This window comes from Saimiri boliviensis, chromosome 15, assembly GCF_048565385.1.
Source record: "Saimiri boliviensis isolate mSaiBol1 chromosome 15, mSaiBol1.pri, whole genome shotgun sequence".
NCBI lineage: Eukaryota > Metazoa > Chordata > Mammalia > Primates > Cebidae > Saimiri > Saimiri boliviensis.
In genome coordinates, this window is record NC_133463.1 from 32,269,233 (window position 1) to 32,293,218 (window position 23,986).

Below are 23,986 nucleotides of genomic sequence, written 5' to 3' on the forward strand. Positions count from 1 at the left end.
AAAAAGCAATATAAGTGTACACTAGAGGAATTTCTGAAGTATGCACTTCCAAGAGATATTTAAAGATGACATGGGTAAGCTTTCAAGATATAGCTTTAAAACAGAATACAACAATCCAGCTATAGCAGTATCTCATTTCTGTAAAAATATAGTATGTTTTCTGTGTGCGTACAGGATAACAGCAGCTATCTCTTGATTATAGAATCAAGACTACTTTCATGCAGTTAAACTTTCAGTATTTTACCAGTTTTATTTTAAAATGAGTAATGTAGGATTGTTTTCAGAGATAAAGAACAGAAATTAATGCAAAGGTAGAACATACTCAGTTTTTAGAAACCAACCTGCTGAACTTCAGCTGCTGTGCTCCTGAAGAGTTCAATGTATCTTTTACCCAACAGGTCTTTATGCTTCCTCAACGCGTTCTGTGCATATTCCTCACAAGCAAAGAGGACAAAAGCATCCCCTGTTGGCCTACCATCTGGGTAGGTGACAAAGAGGATGCCTTCCTTCCCCCCAGTAATAGGGCAATGCTGTCCAAAGAAGGCCACCACTTCTTCAGCTGTGGCTGTGAAAGGGAGCCCCCGCATGCGGACAATGACTTGATTTTCCTTGGAGAGAAACTGGGCTACCTCATTGGAAGTACCTAGGGAAAACAAATATTAGGAAGCAGGAAGAGAAATAGTTAAGACATCAACGTCACTGATTTTAAAGTGATGAAAGTCCTGCCAATGTCTTGAGTTCATAATTAAGACCCACTCCTAATGAATTCAAAATAACATCCTAGAAATCAGAATTTTCTCCTCCCAAGTTTGAAATTCTTCCTCCTTTTCATAAAACGTCCTCTTTAATTTAGGAAGCCGGCAAGACAAATTACGGGCCAATCACTAGTAAGTCATGGTGTTAAAGGCACAGGTCCTCGAGCCAGAATGCCTGGGTCCAGTCTCGGCTTTATTGCTGACTAGGGCATGATCTTGGTCAAGCTCAACTCCGTGCCTTAGTTTTCTTGTCCGTAAGATTGACATCATAAATTATGAGAATTAAGTAGGGTAATAAATATAAAGTACTCCGCGGGTTAAAAAAAAAAATCTTGCCGGGCGCAGTGACTCAAGCCTGTAATCCCAGCACTTTGGGAGGCCGAGGCGGGTGGATCACGAGGTCAAGAGATCGAGACCATCCTGGTCAACATGGTGAAACCCCGTCTCTACTAAAAATACAAAAAACTAGCTGGGCGTGGTGGCGCGTGCCTGTAATCCCAACTACTCAGGAGGCTGAGGCAGGAGAATAGCCTGAACCCAGGAGGCGGAGGTTGCGGTGAGCCGAGATCGCGCCATTGCACTCCAGCCTGGGTAACAAGAGCGAAACTCCATCTCAAAAAAAAAAAAAAATCTTTTTCAGATTACTACCCCCACCCAACCCCTGCAAGAAAACCATCTGCAAGTAACTCAATTACTTTTTATTAATAAAGGTTCAAACACTCTTGAGTATAAATAGTATGAGGCTGGGCATGGTGGATCACGCCTACAATCCCAGGACTTTGGGAGGCTGAGGTGGGCAGATCACCTGAGGTCGGGAGTTCAAGACCAGTCTGACCAACATGGAAAAACACCATCTCTACTAAAAATACAAAATTAGCTAGGTGTGGTGGCACATGCCTGTAATACCAGCTACTGGGGAGGCTAAGGCAGGAGAATCGCTTGAACCTGGGCAGCGGAGGTTGCAGTGAGCCGACCTTTTGCCATTGCACTCCTGCCTGGGCAAGAAGAGTGCAACTCCATCTCAAAAAAAAAGAAAGAAAGAAAGAAAGAAAAAGAAGAGTATAATGAATATATGGGGTACCTACTTTCAATATTGGTCAACATTCTCCCCAACATAAAACGTTTTGTACGGTGTTGTCATAGAGCTATGACATATCTTTCAAAGATACATGCGTATCTTTGAAACTCATATACTAGTAGCATTTTCCCTAATAGCAAATTCTTTTTTCCTTTCTTTTTTTTTTGGACAAAGTTTCACTCCGTCTCCTAGACTGAAAAGCAGTAGCATGATCTCGGCTCGCTGCAACCTCTGCCACACAGGTTCAAGTGATTCTCCTGCCTCAGCCTTCCGGAGTAGTTGGGATTACATGCACACACCACCACGCCTGGCTGATTTTCGTATTTTTAGTAGAGATGGGGTTTCGCCATGTTGGCCAGGCCGTTCTGGAACTCTTGACCTCAAGTGATCTGCCTGCCTTGGCCTCCCAAATGCTGGGACTATAGGCACGGCACCCAACTCCTAATAGCAAATTCTTTTCACATTGTTTACATACAATGAAATCCCAGAAACAATATAAACATTAATTGACTTTGCCATCTCCAAGTTGTAAGATGTCTATCGTGAAACGCAGGATTTAGGTAAAACCATAGCAACTCCAAATATATTTGACCCCGGACAACATCAGACATTGCTTGGGAACACTGGAAATGCTCTTAAAGTTAAAACCCTAAATTTTGAAGCCTTCAAATTTATCTAAAAGATGAAGTGGAACACAAATATACCAGAAAATTGTGTTAACAGGATGCTGTTACTGTAAGTTCTATAGCTACGAAATTTTCACCCGGGCTACAGAATGCTGGAATACAAATGTTCTCTTATATAGTGAAAGTCATCTTCAAATCATTTGGCAACAGGTGTCAGAAGGCTGTTGAAAAGGTCCACAATTCTTTGATTCAGCTATCCTGCTTTTAGAGATTTATCCTAGTAAGTGGCACATACAGAGATTTAAAAATATTCACTATAACATATATTAAAGTCAGAAGTTGAAAATATGTTCTAAATGTTCAACAGGGATATTTTATTTATTACAGACAAAATCTTGCTATGTTGCTCAGGCTATTCTCAAACATGCCAAGGCTCAAGCAATCCTCCCGAAAGCTGGAATTACAGGCATAAGCCATGTGCCCGGCTCCAACAGGGATGTTTTAAAACATTATGGTACATATAACACTATGTAGCAATTAACATTTAAGAAAATTGAGTAATGTAGGATGTTCATAATACATTAAAAAGAAATTACAAAACAGTATGAACAAGCAGTAGAAACTTACAAAGTAGATACACATGTAGAAAAAAAATCAGACAAAAAAACCACAGTGAATGTTTTATGCATCTGTTACTTTCAGGTTTTAAAGTCATTAATCACTAAATAACTGGATAAAAACCGTATATGTTCTACCCTTTCTAACCATATTACTGTAAATACTATGCATTCAAAAATACTGTGAGACCCAGAACTACCATATTTCTGGTCACTCATGTGTTAAGTTTAGAGAAAAATTAGAAGCACATATGCAACAATCCCAGGTATTGCAGCATAGTTGTTTGAAAGCAGTTTTCTGAGTCATTTCAAAAATAACCTTTCCTGGCCGGGTGCAGTGGCTCACACCTGTAATCCCAGCATTTTGGGAGGCTGAGGCAGGAGGATCCATTTGAAGTCAGGGGTTTCAGACCAGCCTGGCCAACATAGTGAAAACCTGTCTCTATTAAAAATACAAAAAGTTGGCCAGGTTCGGTAGCTCACACCTGTAATCCCAGCACTTTGGGAGGCCGAGGTGGCAGATTACCTGAAGTCAGGAGTTCAACACCAGCCTGACCAACATGGAGAAACCCCATCTTTACTAAAAATACAGAATTAGCTGGGCATGGTGGCACATGCCTGTAATCCCAGCTACTCAGGAAGCTGAGGCAGGAGAATCGCTTGAACCCAGGTGGCAGTGGTTGTGGTAAGCCAAGACTGTGCCATTGCACGCCAGACTTGGCAACAAAAGCGGAACTCCAAAAAAAAAAAAAACCCAAAAAAGTAGCCAGGAATGGTGGCCCATACCTGTAAGCCCAGCCACTTGGGAGGCAGAGAAATAAGAATTGCTTGAGCCTAGGCCGGGCGTGGTGGCTCAAGCCTGTAATTCCAGCACTTTGGGAGGCCGAGGCGGGTGGATCACGAGGTCGAGAGATCGAGACCATCCTGGTCAACATGGTAAAACCCCGTCTCTACTAAAAATACAAAAAATTAGCTGGGCATGGTGGCGCGTGCCTGTAATCCCAGCTACTCAGGAGGCTGAGGCAGGAGAATTGCCTGAACCCAGGAGGCAGAGGTTGCGGTGAGCCAAGATCGCGCCATTGCATTCCAGCCTGGGTAACAAGAGCGAAACTCCGTCTCAAAAAAAAAAAAAAAAAAAAAGAATTGCTTGAGCCTGCGAGGTGGTGGTTGCAATGAGCCAAGGTTGTGCCACTGCACTCCAGTCTGGGCAACAGAACAAAACTCTATCTCCAAAAAAAAAAAAAAAAAAACCCACAAAAACTATCCTTTCTGTATACATACAACTGTCAGCTTTTCATCTTCGTATAGTACTATTTTTTTCTTTTTTTGAGATGGAGTTTCACTCTTGTTACCCAGGCTGGAGTGCAATGGCACGATCTCGGCTCACCGCAACCTCCGCCTCCTGGGTTCAGGCAATTCTCCTGCCTCAGCCTCCTGATAGCTGGGATTACAGGCATGCACTATCATGCCCAGCTAATTTTTTGTATTTTTAGTAGAGACGGGGTTTCACCATGTTGACCAGGATGGTCTCGATCTCTTGACCTTGTGATCCACCCGCCTCTGCCTCCCAAAATGCTGGGATTATAGGCATGAGCCAACGCGCCCGGCTGTATAGTACTATTTTTAATGGCTATTTAACTATAGGAGGTTGGCTCAAGCCTTAGGACAAGTGCTACACATTAAGCTCAGTGTTATTATTGGAAGCTTCCCACTCTGGGGGAAAAAAAAATCTATTTTCTATGTTCTATTAACTAAAGTCACATTATATAAAAGGCACTTACCACCAGCAATTTTAAGAAAATCTTCACCTGTTGCTTTGTAAACCTGAGAAAAGACAGAGAAGTTAATGTTTCTGGCCTTCTGTCTATGTTAATTCTCAGTCGAGATGTCCAGGTGCTCAGATCGTGAGGACATACCTCAATATAGCGGGTCCCCATGTGATGTTTGTGCCTCTGTAGTGCAAGGTCTCGGTGCTCCTCACTTACAAACCTAACCAGAGCTTCTCCGTTCCTTCGACCCTGAGCATTCAGACAAAGTGCTGCACCTCCCCTTTGAGAGTAATAAAACAGATGGCAGGTAGAAAAAAAAATACCGTGAGGAAAAAAAATGATAGAAAATCCATTATCCCTTTGGGATTGTTAAGTAAAATAGAGATTGAAGAAAACCAACTTGGCAATATTGAGTCCTTTGAAGAATCTTGCAATATCTTGATCTGAAGACTGCCATGGTAAACCTCTCGCCCTTACTACGGTGTTATCATCAATAAGTTCCATCTTGCTGCTGTGGATGAAGCAAAACTTCAGGTTGCATGATAAGCACTAGCAAGTCAGGAACCTATTACCCTCCTGAAAGACAACCGCCCAGTTACATATGATGTATTATTTGGTGTTCAGACACACTAGCAATACTACTTGATTTTCCTTATAACCTCAAAACTTATGTGACTACAGCTTAAAGTACTGTTTAGGTGGTTCATTATAGAAAGATGGCTGCCTGTGCAGGCCCAACACAGCTAGCTCACTCAGTAAACCATCTGTCTATCAAAGCTGAGGAAGGCATGGTGACTCACACCTGTAACCTCAGCACTTTGGGAGGCTGAGGCAGGCAGATCACCTGAGGTCAGGAGTTTGAGACCAGCCTGGCCAACATGGTGAAACCTTGTCTCAACTAAAAACACATAAATTAGCTGGGCCATGGTGGTGCACACTTGTAATCCCAGTTACTCGGGTGGCTGAGGCAGGAGAATCGCTTGAAGTTGGGACGTGGAGGCTGCAGTGAGCCAAGATTGCACCACTGCACTACAGTCCAGGCAACATTTCCTTAGCATTTTTTTTTTTTTTGAGACTCCATCTCCAAAAAAAAAAAAAAAAAAAAAAAAATGCTGAGGAAATGTTTGCTTGGCCCCCTCATGTCCTGAAAGTTCCTAGAACCCTAAAAGATAGGTTTGAATTCACTCTCGAATCTAGCCAGTATACACGTGGGGTTTAAATCTAGTTTAGCAGCCAAATTTAGGATCAGAATAAAGCTGACAACCCACATCAGGAATGTGTGTGTATGGTAGGATGTCTGCCATTAAAATATCCCCCAGATCAAACCAGGGAGCCATCCCAGAAAATGACCAGAAATGCCTGGGAGTGTCCACACCTTAATGACTCATTTGCAAATCACCTATGATATATTTTGATACCTCTTAAAGTCTTATCCCTCCCATGTCCACATTTCCAGTTCTCCTAGGACATTTTCTTAATGAGTCACTCTCTTCATAACTAAATAGGCCTCAGAGTCTCTTTCTATGGGCAAAGCTGTCAGGAGTTTCTATTCACTTCAGACACCAGGCAAACACTCAATTCATTAAAGTGATTTACAAACAAACAGGTCTACTTGTGATCACTAATGGATACCACTTCATACTTCTCCCCAACTTTTGCCTTTGCTTTAAAGAAGAAACCTACATAGCCAAGCACGGTGGCTCACACCTGTTATCCCAGCACTTTGGGAGGTTGAGGTGGGCAGATCGCATGAGGCCAGGAGTTAGAGACCAGCCTGGTCAACATGGCAAAACCCTATTTCTACTAAAAATACAAAACTTAGCCAGGTGTGGTGGTGCCACATCTGTCAGCTACTGGGGAGGCTGAGGCACAAGAATCGCTTGAACCCGGGGGGTAGAAGTTGCAGTGAGCCGAGATCACATTGTGACATTCCAGCCTGGGCAACAGAATAAGACTGTCTCAAAAATAAATAAACATGTACTTATAGAACATACATAAAATTATCTCAGTAAAAACTGTGAACTCTATTAGAGCCTACAATTTCTCGTTTGGAAGCGTTCCAAGTACAAGACTGGATAGTTTTGCAGAGACCAAATTAATAATCACGGATGTGAGCATATAATATGCTTGAGGTCAGTGTGGCTAAAGATGCCAATAAGCCATTAGATTTTAATCCCAATACCCAAGCTTGAAGTAATACGGCTTTCTTTTGTAGATGACCTAATAGCAAGAAAGGATAGCTAAAAGGATTAGTAAAGTTTCTAAAATATAACAAGAATTAAGTGACACAATAGGAACAAAAACAAGTTGAAAAGCTCAAATCAACAGTACTCGAGCACTTACCAAGTCCCACTTTCAAATTTGTAATTCACTCTCTCTGGGTCTGAAAACCTGTGATCTAAAAATGAGAACATACAAGTCACTGTTTTAGCCATTAGGGAGACAAAGCTGCAGGAGGAACTTTGAGTATAGGTAAGAGAAAAATAGTGCAAATTCTAGGACTGCACTGATATAAAAGCAATACTTACTATAAGGCTCTGAAATCATTGCTAAAATTATATTCCCCATATCTTCAACTTGAGAGGCTCCGTATCGAGAGACTGAACTATTCTTCCCAAAATTTAAATCTGTGAGATTAAGTTAAGGAAACACTTGGGAAAGATAAAATCAGGTTACTTCTAAACCAAAGTTAAACTTATGCCAAGCCAAGGGGGAAAATGGATCTAGTCAAGCCTCCTTTAGAAATCTTAGAATGGCTGCCTCCCATTAGTCAGGGCTTCATTCAACTTAGTCTCCAACTGCCTTTTTGGGTAAAAGAGCCAAATCAATCCAGTCCCGAGATATTACCAGGAATACAACTTTTGTTTACCGAGTGGCAGCAAATGCATAAACACTGAGCATTTAATTTCAATTCAGAAAGTATGCAACAAATTGGAATCTTTCATCCTTTGAATCTTTACAGCACACACAAGGCAATGACCATGCCAACTTAAAGATAGGATGACATTATCAACACTGCAAGATATTAAATGGCTTTTTTGGCCTAATGTTTGAAATGGACACCACAGATTATTGATGTGACATTACTGCCACAATGCCACTTTTGCTTAGAACGTCCATTCTAGAACACTTTTGGAGTCCTACAGGATAACCCACATTTGATGACAGCAAATGCTAGTTCTAGAGAGCAAATTTTGGAAACAGTTCAAGCACTCAAAGGCAACACAGGCCTATGTGGTTCTTTACCAAAAGTATACTCTTTGAAACACAGCTCAAACTTGGTTTGAGGGCGAAACCAGGAATTCACATGAAGTTTTATGAATCTCTCTTAAATAAGGATGTATTTCCATCAAATAGAGGAATACCTTGAAATTATGGTGGGCTTGGTTCTAGACCATGGCATTATAGTGAATATATAATAAAGCAAGTCACACAATTTTGGGGGTTTCCCACTACATATAAAAGTTATGCTTAGACTATACTGTATTCTATTAAGTATTCAGACAAGATCAGGAGCATTCAGGGTGGTACGGCCGTAGACTCTGTTAAGTATTCAACAGCATTATGTCTTTTAAAAAAAAAAACGTACATGCCTTAATTCAAAAATACTTTGTTGCAGACGGGCACAGTGGCTCATGCCTGTAATCTGAGCACTTTGGGAGTCCAAGGCAGCAGGATCACTTGAAGCCACAAGTTTGAGACCAAGCTTGGCCAATATGATAAAACCCTGGCTCTACTAAAAATACAAAAATAAGCCAGGCATGGTTGTGCATGCCTGTAATCCCAGCTACTCAGGAGGCTGAAGCAAGAGAATCTCTTGAACCCAGAGGTTGCAATGAGTCTGAGATCATGCCACTATACTCCAGCCTAGGCAAAAGCTAGACTCTGTCTCCCCCCCAAAAAAAAAAACTTTCTGGCTAAAACGTATTAGTCACCTGAGCGTTTTGCTGGTAGAGGATCATACTTGATGCTAATGGCTGCTGATGGATCAGGATGATGGTTGTTAAACATTAGGGTAGCTGTGTCAATTTCTGAAAATAAGACAGCAACAAAGTTTGCCACAGCAACTGACTCTTCCTTTCATGAAAGATTCCTTGGTAGCGTGTGATGCTGTTTGAGGGCTCGGGCAGAGTTTACTTAGTGTAATTCTTTTTTTTTTTTTCTGAGACAGAGTATCGCTCCGTCACCCAGGCTGGAGTGCAGTGGCGTGATCTCAGCTCACTGCAAACTCCTGCCTCAGCCTCCTGAGTAGCTGGGATTACAGGCATGTGCCACCATACCCAGCTAATTTTGATTTCTGTTGGTTTTTATTATTTTTTTTTAATAGAGACAGGGTTTCACCATGTTGGCCAGGCTGGTCTCAAACTCCTGACCTCAAGTGATCTACCCACATTGGCCTTCCAAAATGCTGGGATTACAGGCATGAACCACTGCGCCCGGGAAATTTAGAGTAATTCTTCAGAACACTAGGATTTTTAGAATGGTTAATGAGCAGTGGCTTCAACTTAAAGTCACCACCTACATTAGCCTATAACAAGAAATCAGCCTTTGAAGCAAAGCATTGATTTATCCTGTCTAGCTGTATTAGTCCAGGATGGCATCATCTTCTAACAGAAGGCTGTTTCCAGTATGCTGAAAATCTGTTTAATGTAGCCACCTTCATCCATTAGCTAGATCTCCGGGTAACTCACCGCAACTTCTCCATAAGCACTTCCTGCTTCACTTTGAATTATTATGTCATAGAGATGACTTCATTCCTTGAATCTCATGAACCAACCTCTGCTAGCTTTTCTTCTGTACCTTCCTCACTTCTCTCAGCCTTCATAGAACTGAAGAGACTTAGAGCCTCGCTCTAGATTGTGCTTCTGCTTAAGGCAATGTTGTCGCTGCTTTGATGTACCCAGGCCACTCAAACTTTCTCCATATTGCAGCAATAAGTATATTCCACTGCTTTCCTCTCTCGTATAAATGACAAGTGGTACCCAGCCTTCTCATCTTTGCTCAGGTAACACCCTATGTTTTGCTTTCTTATCATTCATGTATTCACATTAGAATATTCAAGCAATTTTCCTTTGCACAACTTGGCAAATCATTGGGTGCAAAAGGCCTGGCTTTTGGCCTAACTTAGCTTTTGACATGCCTTCCTAAGCTTGGTCATGTCTAGCGTTTGATTTAAAGTAAGAGATATATAACTCTTACTTTCACTTGAATGCTTAGATGCTATTGTAGGGTTATTAAATGGGTTAATTTCAGGGAATAGGGAGTCCCAAACAAAGGGAGAGAGATGGGGTAACCACCAGTTGGCGGAGCAGCCAGAATACACACAGCATTGACTGATTAAGTTTGCCATCTGGTATGGGCCTGGTTTATGGTGACCCAAAACAATTAAACAGTAACAAAGACCACTGACTACAGATTGCCACAACAGAATAATAATGAAAAAGTCTGAAATGTGACACAGAGACGAGTACGCACATGTTGTTGGCAAAATGGTGTTAATAGACTTGCTGAATGTGGAAATGCTACAGATCTTTCGTTTTTTTTTTAAACAAAACAAAACTGGCCAGACATGGTGGCTCATGCCTGTGATCCCAGCACTTCAGGAGGCCAAGGTGAAAGGAGCGCTTGAACCCAGGAGTTTGAGATGAGCCTGAGAAACATAGCGAGTCCCCATCTCTACAAAATAAAAATTTAGCCTGTCATTGCAGCTACCCAGGAGGCTGAGGAAGGAGGACTGCTTGAGCCCGGGAGGTTGAGGAGCACACCACTGCACTCTAGCCTGGGTGACAGAGCAAGGTCCCGTTTCAAAAATAAAAATAAAAAAAGACAAAATGAAACAACTGTGAAGCACGATAAAGTGAAGCACACTAAAACAAGGAGAGCCCTGATGCGGCCCACATAACCTCATACTGACCTCCTAGCCCTTTATAGCAAAAGGTTATTAACCTCTGACCTATTACAGAAGAATGGAGATTGCAAAAAGATGGCCAAATACAAAGGATGCCACAGGAATGTCTGCAACCGATCTCAGAATATAGGAAAAATTTAAATTTGAAAGAATAGGAGCATTCAAATTAAGCGTTCCTGTCATCTATTAATGGCAGAATTACCTAGCCTTTTCAACACTGTTCAGGTACCAACCCATAAGAAATGCACTCTTAACTTAATCCCCTAACCAAAATGGGCCATGAGTGACCCACCACAACTGTTCTAGGTCACAACCATCAATTTAAGAATTCATTAGGCCGGGCGCGGTGGCTCAAGCCTGTAATCCCAGCACTTTGGGAGGCCGAGGCGGGTGGATCACGAGGTCGAGAGATCGCGACCATCCTGGTCAACATGGTGAAACCCCGTCTCTACTAAAAATACAAAAAATTAGCTGGGCATGGTGGTGTGTGCCTGTAATCCCAGCTACTCAGGAGGCGGAGGCAGGAGAATTGCCTGAACTCAGGAGGCGGAGGCTGCGGTGAGCCGAGATCGCGCCATTGCACTCCAGCCTGGGTAACAAGAGCGAAACTCTGTCTCAAAAAAAAAAAAAAAAAAAAGAATTCATTAGATACTATTCCTATGTTAGGCTATCTTCTTGACGGTCTTAACCTTTCTCAGGTGTAGGTCCCTATCTTCCTCTGATCTCTTTCCATCTGTCACCGTCTCTACAGCTTCCAAGAATCTACTGACTTAAATGGTGGCGTTCAGTGGACACCATTTTGTGCCAATCACTCCCTATTTCTTTCAATTCTCATAATAACCCTGCCAGATAGATTATAGCAAAACCAGACAGTGGTAGAAACTAGGATTTAGTGAGGCTGGGCACGGCAGCTCAGGCCTGTAATCCCACTACTTTGGGAGGCCGAGACAGGTGGATCACTTGGACGTCAGGAGTTCCAGATCAGCCTAGTTAACATGGTGAAACCCTGTTTCTAATAAAAATACAAAAATTAGCCGAATGTGGTGGCAGGTACCTGTAATCCCAGCTACTCAGGAGGCTGATGCACAAGAATTGCTTGAACCTGGGAGGCAGAGGTTGCAGTGACCCGAGACTGTGTCCACTGCACTCCAGCCTGGGTGACAGAGCAAGACTCCATCTCAAAAAAACAAAACACTGAGATTTAGTGATGTTCAGTAGCTCACTCAGTCACCTGGCTGATAGGTAATAGAGGTGGGATTAGATGACAGCTCTGATTTAACTACTGAGCAGTACTTTGTGAGAAGCTTTAAAATTCATAGATAAAAGTCAACTGAAGACGACAGAGATCAAAAGTAAAAATGTAAAGTATTCCTGCCTGGTTAAAAATAGATTTGCATCTGAAGAATCATTTTAATAAACTCTACTTTTTAACTAAGAATATGTTCTTGACATTTGGCTACCTTGGTGCCACATAACACGTCCCAACATGTCTCCCTTTGAGCCGTCACACACCAGGATCAGCAGCACTAAGCTGCTAATAACTTGTAAAAGTCACCCAACCTCCTGCATGCCCAAACCATCTACAGAGAGAGAGAGAGAGAGAGAGAGAGAGAGAGAGACAGACAGACAGACAGACACACACACACACACACAAACACACACACACACACACACACACACACACCCTGCACCTCAATAGGCCAGTTTCTTCTATCTATAATCCTTAGCATCATTGAAAAGGAGTAATAGAAGAATGAGGAAAAAGTTTTAGTACCCATTATTTCCCCTGTCAATGTATAAGTATATATTAACTTGCTCCACAGTCTGATCTTGGGGGAAGGAAAGATGAGTCTGTGCCTCTTGATTTATGGCTCCTTGTGCAACTTACTCATTCTGCCCTTGAGGCAGCCGCAAGAGTACAAACAGGCTCAGCCAGCTTTACAAATTAGAAATGCCTCAAGGAAGTGAGGAAGGGTACAGGTAGAGGCAGTGGGAACAAAACTCATCATTTCAGGCACCAATTGAGCAAGTACTACTTTACATGCAACTTAGAGGAGTCTAGAGAGACTTGGTCTATATAGCAACAGGAGGGACACTTTCCTTATGACCACTGCTGGTGAGACAGGCTTGAGGATTTAACCTACACTTACATTAGCTGAAGAGAGAATTCAGAGAAATTTTATTACCTGCTGAGACAGGCTTCAGGATTTAACCCACACTTAACATTAGCTGAAGAGAGCATTCAGTGAGAAATTTTATTATCTGCTGAGACAGGCTTGAGGATTTAACCCACACTTACATTAGCTGAAGACAGACTTCAGAGAGAAATTTAAGTTTATCAATAGCAGCTTATCTACTTTAAAAAGTTGTCTTTCCCAGCTACCTAAAAATGGACACATCTGGTTTGGGAACCCCCAATTTTTACTTGTAAATAATACCTTTTCAAACTAAGTTTTTAATAAGGTAATACATTCACTCTGGCAAGTTTAATATTTTATAATTACTCCAATTCAAAGTTTCATCTGAAAGTCATTTTTCCCTGCCATAGAACCCTCATAAGACATTTGTTATTTCCATTCCTATTGTTTACTTCTATGTATTGTATAGTAACACAATTTCATGTTGTCAGACTTATAACACCTATGCTAGCGAACAAACGAATAGCTGATGAAACACAGCAAGAGAAAAGAGAAAAGTTGATTAGTCTTCCATCTAAGAACTGAATTTTCTAAAACCATGTGATAGAAAGAGATGTTGTTACCCTTAAAAAGTTGCTTTTTTTTTTTTTTTTTTTCCTGAGACTGGGGTCCTGCTATGCTGCCTAGGCTGGAGAGCAGTGTCTATTCATAGGCGCAATCCCACTATTGATCAGTGCATGAGTTTTAACCTGCTGTTTCTGGGACAGTTCACCCCACCTTAGGCAGCCCTCCATTCTGCTCCCAGAGATCGTCATATTGATGATGAAGTTAATGTGGAAAGCAGCTAGGCATACTGCACTACAGGCCAGAACTCCTGGGGTCCTGCTTCAGCCTCTGGAGTAGCTGGGATTACAAGAGTGTGCCACCAAACCCAGCTGGTTGCACAATTTTATTTATTTTTTTGAGACAGGGTCTGATTCTGTCACCCAGGCTGGAGGGCAGTGGTGTGATCTCTGCTCACTGCAACCTCCGCTCCCCAGGTTTAAATGATTTTCCTACCTCAACTTCCTGAGAAGCTGGAATTACAGATGCACGCTACCATGCCTGGCTAATTTTGGTGTTTTTTGTAGAGACAGGGTTTTGCCATGATGGCCAGGCTGGTCTCAAACTCCTGGGCTCAAGTGACCTGCCCACCTCAGCCTCACCAAATTCTGGGATTATAGGCCTGAGCCACCATGCCCGGTCTGGTTGCACAATTTGAAATGTAAATTCTACATATAATCTGATATATTTTAAAGTGAGCTTTGAAAGAAACAAAAAATGTTACCATAAGAAAATATAACGAGAAGTCGAGACAACCAAAGCTATTTAACACCAGCAATAAAATGCTGGAGAAAAAAGCCTAAAACCTAGGTATGACCTGAGAGGAGTGAATAACATAAAAATTTAAAAAACGAAAACAAAAACAGAGAGCAGCCAGTTGTGGTGGCTCACACCTGTAATCCCAGTACTTTGGGAGGCCAAGGCGGGCTGATAACTTGATGCCAGGAGTTCAAGACCAGCCTGGTCAACATGGTGAAACCGTGTCTCTACTAAAACAAAACAAAACAAAACAAAACCAAAACCAAAAACAAACAAACAAAAAACCCCACAAAAATTAGCTGGGCATAGCAACGCACATCTTGTCATCCCAGCTACCTGGGAGCCTGAGGCATGAGAAACCTCTGAACCAAGGAGGCGGAAGTTGCAATGAGCTGAGATCACGCCACTGTAGCCCAGCATGGGTGACAGGGTAAGACTCCGTAACAAAACAAAAAACAGAAAACCTCACAGAGACAGATACACAACATACCTAAAACCCTAGTTTTGTCTTCTCCCAACCAGCTTTCTCAGGTTGAATACAGCCTTAGTTTTAAACCTTAATTCGAGGTTTATTTTTTTGAGGCAGGATCTTCAGGCTTGAAAATGCAGTGATGTGATTAACTATGGCCTTGACATCCCAGGCATAAGTGATCCTCCCATTTCAGCCTTCCAAGTAGCTGGGACCACAGGAATGTGCTTCCATATGTAGCTAAGTTTTAGATTTCTTTTTTGTAGAGACAAGGTCTCCCTACGTCGCCTAGGCTGGTCTTGGATCCTCTTGCCTTAGCTTCTCAAAGTGCTGGGATTACAGGCATGAGCCACTGCACCCAGACTCTTACTCTTAAAGGGTAAAAAATAAGATCATTATCTAACAAACACTACTTCTTGGAGATATCATTGTACTGAAGAGTCATGCAGAAGGATTTCCAACAAACCTAGCAAGTCAATTATACCCTAGAAGAAATAAGACATAGGTAGGATCTCATTCAACAAAGGAGATGACAAACTACATTAGAAAAAGACATTTATATGGGATAAACAAATTAGGAAAAGGACACTCCTTGATAACAAGTCTTGAAGTTTTTTACAACAAAAGGATTACCTTGGAATTTCCAAACTCAAATTTTAGAAATAAAATAGGTTATTTTATTTTTTTGAAGCAGAGTCTTGCTCTGTCACCCAGGCTGGAGTGCAGTGGTGTGATCATAGCTCACTGCAACCTCCTCTGCCCAGGTTCAAGGGATTCTCCTGAGTAGCTGGGATTACAGGTACCTGCCACCACACCCAGCTAATACTTGTATTTTTAGTAGACAGGGTTTTGCCATGTTGGCCAGGGTGGTCTCTAACTCCTGACCTCAGGTGATCTACCCACGCTGGCATCCCAAAGTGTTGGATTACAGGTGTGAGCCACTGTGGTAGGCCAAAATATTTTATAATTAAAACAAACCACACATAATTAATATCAGCCTGAGGGCTGGCAAGGAATATGTAATATTTCTAGTCACTTCAGTTACTGCAGATGACAGGCCAGTGTCCTTGCTGATTTGGCTCATGACACTCCAGTGTGATGCCAGAGATAATTCCTTCCCCCTACAGCTAACAAGGTCAACTACTGGCTCAGCTTAACTGTATACTTGATGAAATATATGCATTAAAATCCCTTTAATACGCAGAAAAGTACCAAGGAGGAGTTGGAGTTTCCCTTCACTTTTACAGCAGGGAAGTGAAAGTCTGTATAATTATAAAGGCCCAGCTCATTTCACTGTTAGAATAAACTCCTAACCTTCAAGTTTACCTGTACTAACAAGTGGCTGATTCTTTGAAAGGTTTTTATCTAGTTTCATGTAAGGTTAAAAAACCTGTATGTGTAAAATAGTTTATATATGGTTTTGAATCAATAAGTGCTTTTCAAAGTCCCTTGGCAGCTGTTTTGCCTGTTCCGAGACACCTGACAACCTGGTAGGGTCTACACGATCAGTCAGCATTGCAGAGTGTGGGGCAGGCCAGCCACCAGCTAAGTGGCAGCACACGCTATCTCATTATTTCTTATACAATAGTCTTACCCATTTTAAGATGGGGAACTGAGGCTGAAGAGTGAAATAAATTGCCTCCAGTGCTTATGTTCTTAACCACTCTATTATTATCCCCAATTGTAACTTCTAGGAAAAATAGGCTAACGTCACAAACTGATAATAGAGCCCATATATGTGCATACACACACAAATCCTTTACCCCCCCAAAGAACTGAGGAAACATACATACCCTAAGAACTTTTGGATGGGCAGGCATGAGCAGTTTAGTGATTTTTTTTTCCCCGATAATGGAAATCTGCCCCAGTGAAATAGCAATTGTAATCACGTCAAACAGCACATATGAATGCAATACCCTATCATGGAATACATATTTTCTAAAATTAATTCTACTGCTGGATGGTTTGGTATGTGCCGAGGAAACACAGGATAATATTAATTTAAAAGGGAGACAACCTATTTGAGGTGGTCAACATGCCTCAAATAATCATCTACATCCTAAAATATTTCATCTTCTGGCCAGGCGCGGTGGCTCACGTCTGTAGTCCCAGCACTTCGGGAGGCTGAGCTGGGCGGATCACAAGGTCAGGAGTTTGAGACCAGCCTGCCAACATAGTGACACTCTATCTCTATTAAAAATACAAAAATTACCTGGGCGTGGTGGCACATGCCTGTAGTTTCAGCTACTCAAGAGGCTGAGGCAGGGGAATCCCTTGAACTCAGGAGGCAGAGGTTGCAGTGAGTCAAGATCATGCCACTGCATTCCAGCCTGAGCGACAGAGTGAGACTCTGCCTCAAAAAAATAAAAAATAGCCAGGCGCGGTGGCTCAAGCCTGTAATCCCAGCACTTTGGGAGGCCGAGGCGGGTGGATCACGAGGTCGAGAGATCGAGACCATCCTGGTTAACATGGTGAAACCCCGTCTCTACTAAAAATACAAAAAATTAGCTGGGCATGGTGGCTCGGGCCTGTAATCTCAGCTACTCAGGAGGCTGAGGCAGGAGAATTGCTTGAACCTGGGAGGCAGAGGTTGCGGTGAACCGAGATCATGCCATTGCACTCCAGCCTGGGTAACAAGAGCGAAACTCTGCCTCAAAAAAAAAATAAATAAATAAAAATAAAAAAATAAAAATAAAAAATAAAAAATAAAAAATTTTATCTTCTGTATTGTTGGATGCTAGAGCATTTAACTTAAAGACAAAGCCTCTAAATCTCAGTTTCCCTAGTGATAAAATGGGGATGAAAGCTCCCCAATGAGCCGTTCATGGCGTATGCAGTAGTCAATTAATACGTTTCTTTCACCTGTCCTCCTTACTATACTTTCAGAAAAATAAGATCTTACTAAATGCTTGGCAAAGGGAAGTAAATACAATATTAGAAGTCTTGATTACTGAGAATAAGTAAGTTCATGACAAACAGCTAACAAAAAGCGGTTAAGAAATCAGGAGGAAGTAATTCCATCCAACATTAGTGGGAAAAAATGAGTTTTTAAAAACATGGATAAAAGAACCCATTTACACAAATGTCCTTTCAAGCAGGAGACAACTAGTATTAATTTCCCTAAGGGATCTCAGATAATTTCTTTAAAAAAAAAAAAAAAGAAAGAAAGAAAAGAAAAATCACAGAAGTCCCAATCCCTATTATACCCTCATCACCCTGACTTAAGTAAAAAGCTTACAAAATGCAATCCACAGTTTACCTGCTAGATGAGGTCTTCGCATCACTGAATTCAAAAGCAGACAACAATGCAACTGGAGTAACTCAAAGACCTAACACCAACATCAGAAATATGTTTTAGGGCCGAGCGCGGTGGCTCATGCCTGTAATCCCAACACTTTAGGAGGCCAAGGAGGGCAGATCACCTGAGGTCAGGAGTTTGAGACCAGCCTGGCCAACATGGTGAAACCCCATCTCTACTAAAAACACAAAAATTAGCTGGGCATGGTGGCACATGCCTGTAATCTTAGCTACTTAGGAGACTGAGACAGGAGAATTGCTTGAATCCAGGAGGCAGAGGTTGCAGTGAGCTGAGATTGTGCCATTGTACTCCAGCCTGGGTGAGACAGAGCAAGACGCTGTCTCCATAAAAACAACAACAAAAAGTGTTTTAGAAGAAATACAGAGACAAAAGAAGGAAAGACGTGCCAAAAATAAGAACCAGAACTACATTCAAGAAATTCCTGGCTGGACATGGTGGCTCACGCCTGTAAACCCAGCACTTTGGGAAGCTGAGGTGGGTGGATCACCTGAGGTCAGGAGTTCAAGACCAACCTGGCCAATATGGTGAAATCCCATCCCTACTAAAAACACAAAAATTAGCCAGGTGAGGTGGAGGGCTCCTATAGTCCCAGCTCCTTGGGAGGCTGAGGCAGGAAAATCACTTGAATCCAGGAGGTGGAAGTTGCAGTGAGCCGAGATTGCGTCACTGCACTCCAGCCTGGGCAACAGAGTAAAACTGTCTCAAAAAAAAAAAGAAAAAGAAAAAATTCCTAAACTTTTTCACTTGTATAGCACCTCACTCACAAAGCTTTCATTACGGAGTACCGAAGATTAAAGTTCGGCTTGGCAGACATAAGTAACTCCCAGCAAAGCAAAGCTGCTGTGTGGCAGGGTATTCTCAGCTTAGATTTTGTGACTCTACAACTCGGGTTTTAATCTCCTCTTCCATTAGAAATTGACAGCAGTGGCCCAGCATGGTAGTGCATGCCTGTAGTCCCAACTACCTGAGCCCAGGGCCCAGGAGTTTGAGGTTACAGTGAGCCAATGATAGCATGATAGCACCAATGCACTCCAGCCTGAGTGAAAGTGAGACTTTGTCTCAAAAAGAAAAAAAAAAAAAGTGATCACACTGTAATTTTCTTTCATATTCCACAAATGCCTTGAAATACTGCATATTATTCAAGTTCCATATATACATATTTTTAAATGCAAGGCCTCATTGCTTTCCCTCTTTGTTCCCTGGAAAGTCTCCCCTAAACACAAAAATTGCAGTGAGATATAAAAAAAATGACACTCTTCCCATATGATGCAGTAATCATACTCCTTGGTACTTACCCAAATGAATCAGAAACCTATGGCCACATGAAAACCTGCACATGATGTTTATACAGCATTATTCATATTCGCAAGAACTTGGAAGCAAACAAGATGTACTTCTGTAGGTGAATAAACAAACCATTGTACATCCAAACAATGGAATTAAATGCTAAAAAGGAACTATAAAGCCACAAAAAGACATGGAATCTCAAAGTGGCTAAAAAGACAATCTGAAAAGATTACATACTACATGATTCCAATTATATGACCTCCTGGAAAAGGCAAGAGTAGAGAGACAGTAAAAAGATTGGTGTTAGGCCGGGCGCGGTGGCTCAAGCTTGTAATCCCAGCACTTTGGGAGGCCGAGGCGGGTGGATCACGAGGTCGAGAGATCGAGACCATCCTGGTCAACATGGTGAAACCCCGTCTCTACTAAAAATACAAAAAATTAGCTGGGCATGGTGGCGCGTGCCTGTAATCCCAGCTACTCAGGAGGCTGAGGCAGGAGAATTGCCTGAACCCAGGAGGCGGAGGTTGCGGTGAGCCGAGATCGCGCCATTGCACTCCAGCCTGGGTAACAAGAGCGAAACTCCGTCTCAAAAAAAAAAAAAAAAAAAGATTGGTGTTGTCAGAGGTTAAGGGACAGAAAGGAATGATTGGCCAAAGTACAGAGGGTTCTTAAGTCAATACAAGTATTCTGTTAGAGCCGGGTGCGGTGGCTCAAGCCTGTAATCCCAGCACTTTGGGAGGCCGAGGCGGGTGGATCACGAGGTCAAGAGATCGAGACCATCCTGGTCAACAAGGTGAAACCCCGTCTCTACTAAAAATACAAAAAGTTAGCTGGGCATGGTGGTGCATGCCTGTAATCCCAGCTACTCAGGAGGCTGAGGCAGGAGAATTGCCTGAACCCAGGAGGCGGGGGTTGCAGTGAGCCGAGATCGCGCCATTGCACTCCAGCCTGGGTAACAAGAGCGACACTCCGTCTCAAAAAAAAAAAAAAAAAAAAAAAAAACAACTATTCTGTTAGAAATAAAAGACTTTAAGGTAGCCGGTAAACAAAACAAAACAAAAAACCAAAAACACAATTCTAGACTATGCTATTACTACAATGTATTCTGATACTATAATGGTAGATAGATGTCATTACAAATTTGTTGAAATCCATAGAATATACAAGACCAAAAGTAAGCCCCAATATAAACTATGAATTTTCAGTAATAATGACAAGTCAATGTAGGCTCATTAGCTGTAACAAATGCCCCATTCCGGTATAGCACATCAACAGTGAGGGGTCAGGGGGAAAGGAGGAGAGGAAGGGAGGGAGGGGATGAGAGAAAGAGGGAGAGAGAACCAGGGTTCTACAGGAACACTATACTTTCTGCTTAGTGGGGTACAGCATGTTGACAATAGGGGAGTGAGAGAGAGAGTATGTATGTATGTGTGCAATAAGGGTTATATAGGAATACTCTATACTTTCTGCTCAATTTTGCACTGAGCCTAAAACTGGTCTAAAAAATCAAGTTGGGGCCAGGTGAGATGGCTCACGCCTATAATCCCAACACTTTAGGACGCTGATGAGTGGATAACCTGAGGTCAGGAGTTGGAGACCAGGCTGGCCAACATAGCGAAACCCCACCTCTACTAATAATACAAGAATTAGCTGGGTGTGGTGGTGGGCACCTGTAATCCCAGCTACTTGGAAGCCTGGGGTGAGACAATCACTTGAACCCAAGAGGCAAAGGTTGCAGTGAGCCGAGATCGTCACTGCACCCCAGTCTGGGAAACAGAGGGAGACTCCGTCTCAAACAAAGAAATAATAATGAAAAGTTGAGATTACAGGTACTGCAGGTGTACCTGTAGTCTGAACTGCTCAGGAGGCTGAGGCAGGAGAACCGCTTGAGCTCAGGAGTCTGAGACCAAGCTGGGTAACACAGCATGACTGAATCAAAAAAAAAAAAAAAAAAAGTCTTCTAATTAAAAAGTGAATGAGGCTAGGATACGGTGGCACACACCTATAATCCCTGCACTTTGGGAGGCCAAGGCAGGAGGATGGCTTCAGGCCAGGAGCTTGAGAGCAGCCTGGGCAATATATGAAGACCCATCTCTAAAAATGATTTTTTTTTTTTTTTTTTTTTTTTTGGTTTTACATTGTTACCTAGGCTGGAGTGCACTGGCATGATCTGGGCTCACTGCAACCTCTGCCTCTTGGGTTCAAGTTATTCTTCCTGCTTCAGCCTCCCGAGTAGCTGGGATTACAGATGCGTGCCATCATGCCTGGCTAATTTTTGTATTTTTAGTAGAGACCAGGTTTCACCATGTTGGTCAGGCTGATCTTGAACTCCTGACCTCAAGTGATTCACCCGCCTCAGCCTCCCAAAGTGCTGGGATTGTAGGCATGAGCTGCCATGCCCAGTCAAAAATGAAGTTTTTGTTAAAAACTCTGGGCCGGGCGCAGTGGCTCATGCCTGTAATCCCAGGACTATGTGAGGTTGAGGTGGGTAGATCATGAGGTCAGGAGTTCGAGACCACCCTGGCCAACATGGTAAAACCTGTCTCTACTAAAAATACAAAAATTAGCTGGGCATGGTGGCAGGTGTTGTAATCTCAGCTCAAGAGGCTGAGGAAGAATCACTTGAATCCAGGAAGCAGAGGTTGTACTAAGCCAAGACCATGCCATTGCATTCCAGCCTGGGCAACAGAGCAAAACTCTGTCTCAAAAAAGAAAAAAAAAAAAAGAAAAAAAATTTAAATTTACTTGGATGTAAAGTTAATAAAACATGCTTCCAATACACTTAGAATACTGTGACGTCACTGAGGGTACAAACTGATGTTTCTGTATCCTCATTTAAAGCAACCAATCAAGGATACAAATATTTCACAACAACAAAAGAAACACTTCAACCTACACATTTTCTTGTCTGCTCTTCTCCAGGTGTTTACAGAACCCTGTCTTCCTCCCTCACTGGTTTACCAGGTGAAACAGGTAATCCCTCAAGAGCAAATGACCCTCTGTCCACTTGGCAAAACCATCAAGAATGTTTAATGACTAAATTTCTGAGTTGAGCATCACTTCCATATTAGCAAGGAAAATGTTTAGTGCTCTGAAAGAACAGAACAATTCTTCAATTCAGACATTGTAGAAATACTTTGCATATATAAGCACAAGTTGGTATTCAGATTTGACATAATTGCTTTTGGCCTCAGAAATTGATCTGGTAGCCTAGACAGGGAAATAAGTATTCCTCTGAATAGCAGTCATAAAATAACTGACCACAGCAGTAATGTACACAAAAACTGTTGCTAAGAAAGCTTACTAGCATTTCTAAATTATTAAATGAGAAAGACATGTACGAGTATCATGTTAAATGTTACAACATTTGAGAATAAAATCTACTTTTTTTGAGACAGGGTCTTGCTGTTACCCAGGCTGGAGTGCAGTGGCACAATCACGACTCACTGCAGCCTCAACCTCCTGGGCTCAAGCAATCGTTGCACCTCAGCCTCCTAAGTAGCTGGGACTACAGTCTTGTGCAACCATGTTTGGCTAATTTTTAATTTTTTTGTTGACATAGTGTCTCCCGATATCGCCCAACATAACAATCTTTAATATACTTCCTTTCCTGCTGAAGCTATCTTTTTCGCTTTTTAAAATATTTTCATTTTACTTTTCGTAGAGATGGGTTCTCGCAATAATGCCCAGGCTGGTGTCAGCATTCCTGATCTCAAGCCATCCTTCCTCCTTAGACTCCCAAAGTCCTGGTATTACAGACAGAAGCTACCGCATCCAGCCAAAGTCATCTTTTTCTATTTCTTTTTTTTTTTTTTTTTTTGAGATGGAGTTTTGCTCTTGTTACCCAGGCTGGAGTGCAATGGCGCAATCTCGGCTCACGGCAACCTCCGCCTCCTGGGTTCAAGCAATTCTCCTGCCTCAGCCTCCTGAGTAGCTGGGATTACAGGCACATGCCATCAGGCCCAGCTAATTTTTTGTATTTTTAGTAGAGACGGGGTTTCACCATGTTGACCAGGATGGTCTCGATCTTTTGACCTTGTGATCCGCCCGCCTCGGCCTCCCAAAGTGCTGGGATTACAGGCGTGAGCCACCGCACCCGGCCTTCCCAACACTACTGGCGATGCTAAGCCAAAATTCCAGCTAAATGACTCCAGGAAGGAGGCGAATAAAAATGGATTTGACCAGTCTACAAGAAGTTATGAAAAACATACAGCAAACTTCAATCAGGAAAAGAAATTGAAGTAGCACAAAAACCAGGCTTTAGTTCCTAAAAATGAATGAGAAAGTTTGAGAATAAGCATCTGCAACCCACAAGTTACTGAAGGTAACTTAGTTTTAACTTCATGATGACTCTCACAGTGGCTTTTGGGAAGCCACCTCAGGTGACAATTACTCAATTTTACATCTGATATGTTAGCACCTGCCGGCTTATTAGTTAGCACTTTAAAGATGTGTTAAGTGTGTGGATGTTAAGATGATGGTTCATTCATGATTATAGATCTGTAATTATAAAATTACTTTCATAATATATCATATATTAAATATATTATTTTCGGAACTAAAGAATATGGGGGACAATCCAGACCCCATTTTATCATCTCCAAAGATGTTTTTTTATAATCAGCATAATCTTGTATGTATTTGAAAAACTCAGGGAA

At 42.1% G+C, this 23,986-nt stretch overlaps 1 protein-coding gene across 7 annotated transcripts in view; it reads right to left on the minus strand.

Annotated features, from left to right (window-relative positions):
- The window catches only part of ESRP1 (epithelial splicing regulatory protein 1), a 71,540-nt gene that overhangs the window by 42,037 nt on the left and 5,517 nt on the right, over positions 1–23,986 (minus strand). For all 7 annotated transcript variants that reach the window (XM_010349395.3, XM_003938758.4, XM_010349392.3 and 4 more), the window contains exons 5-10: positions 7,374–7,472; positions 7,189–7,243; positions 5,246–5,356; positions 4,993–5,125; positions 4,858–4,900; positions 342–643 (exon numbers count right to left, since the gene is read on the minus strand). In XM_010349395.3, coding sequence (XP_010347697.1) covers positions 342–643; positions 4,858–4,900; positions 4,993–5,125; positions 5,246–5,356; positions 7,189–7,243; positions 7,374–7,472 — 743 coding nt within the window. The remainder of the gene's footprint in view (positions 1–341; positions 644–4,857; positions 4,901–4,992; positions 5,126–5,245; positions 5,357–7,188; positions 7,244–7,373; positions 7,473–23,986) is intronic.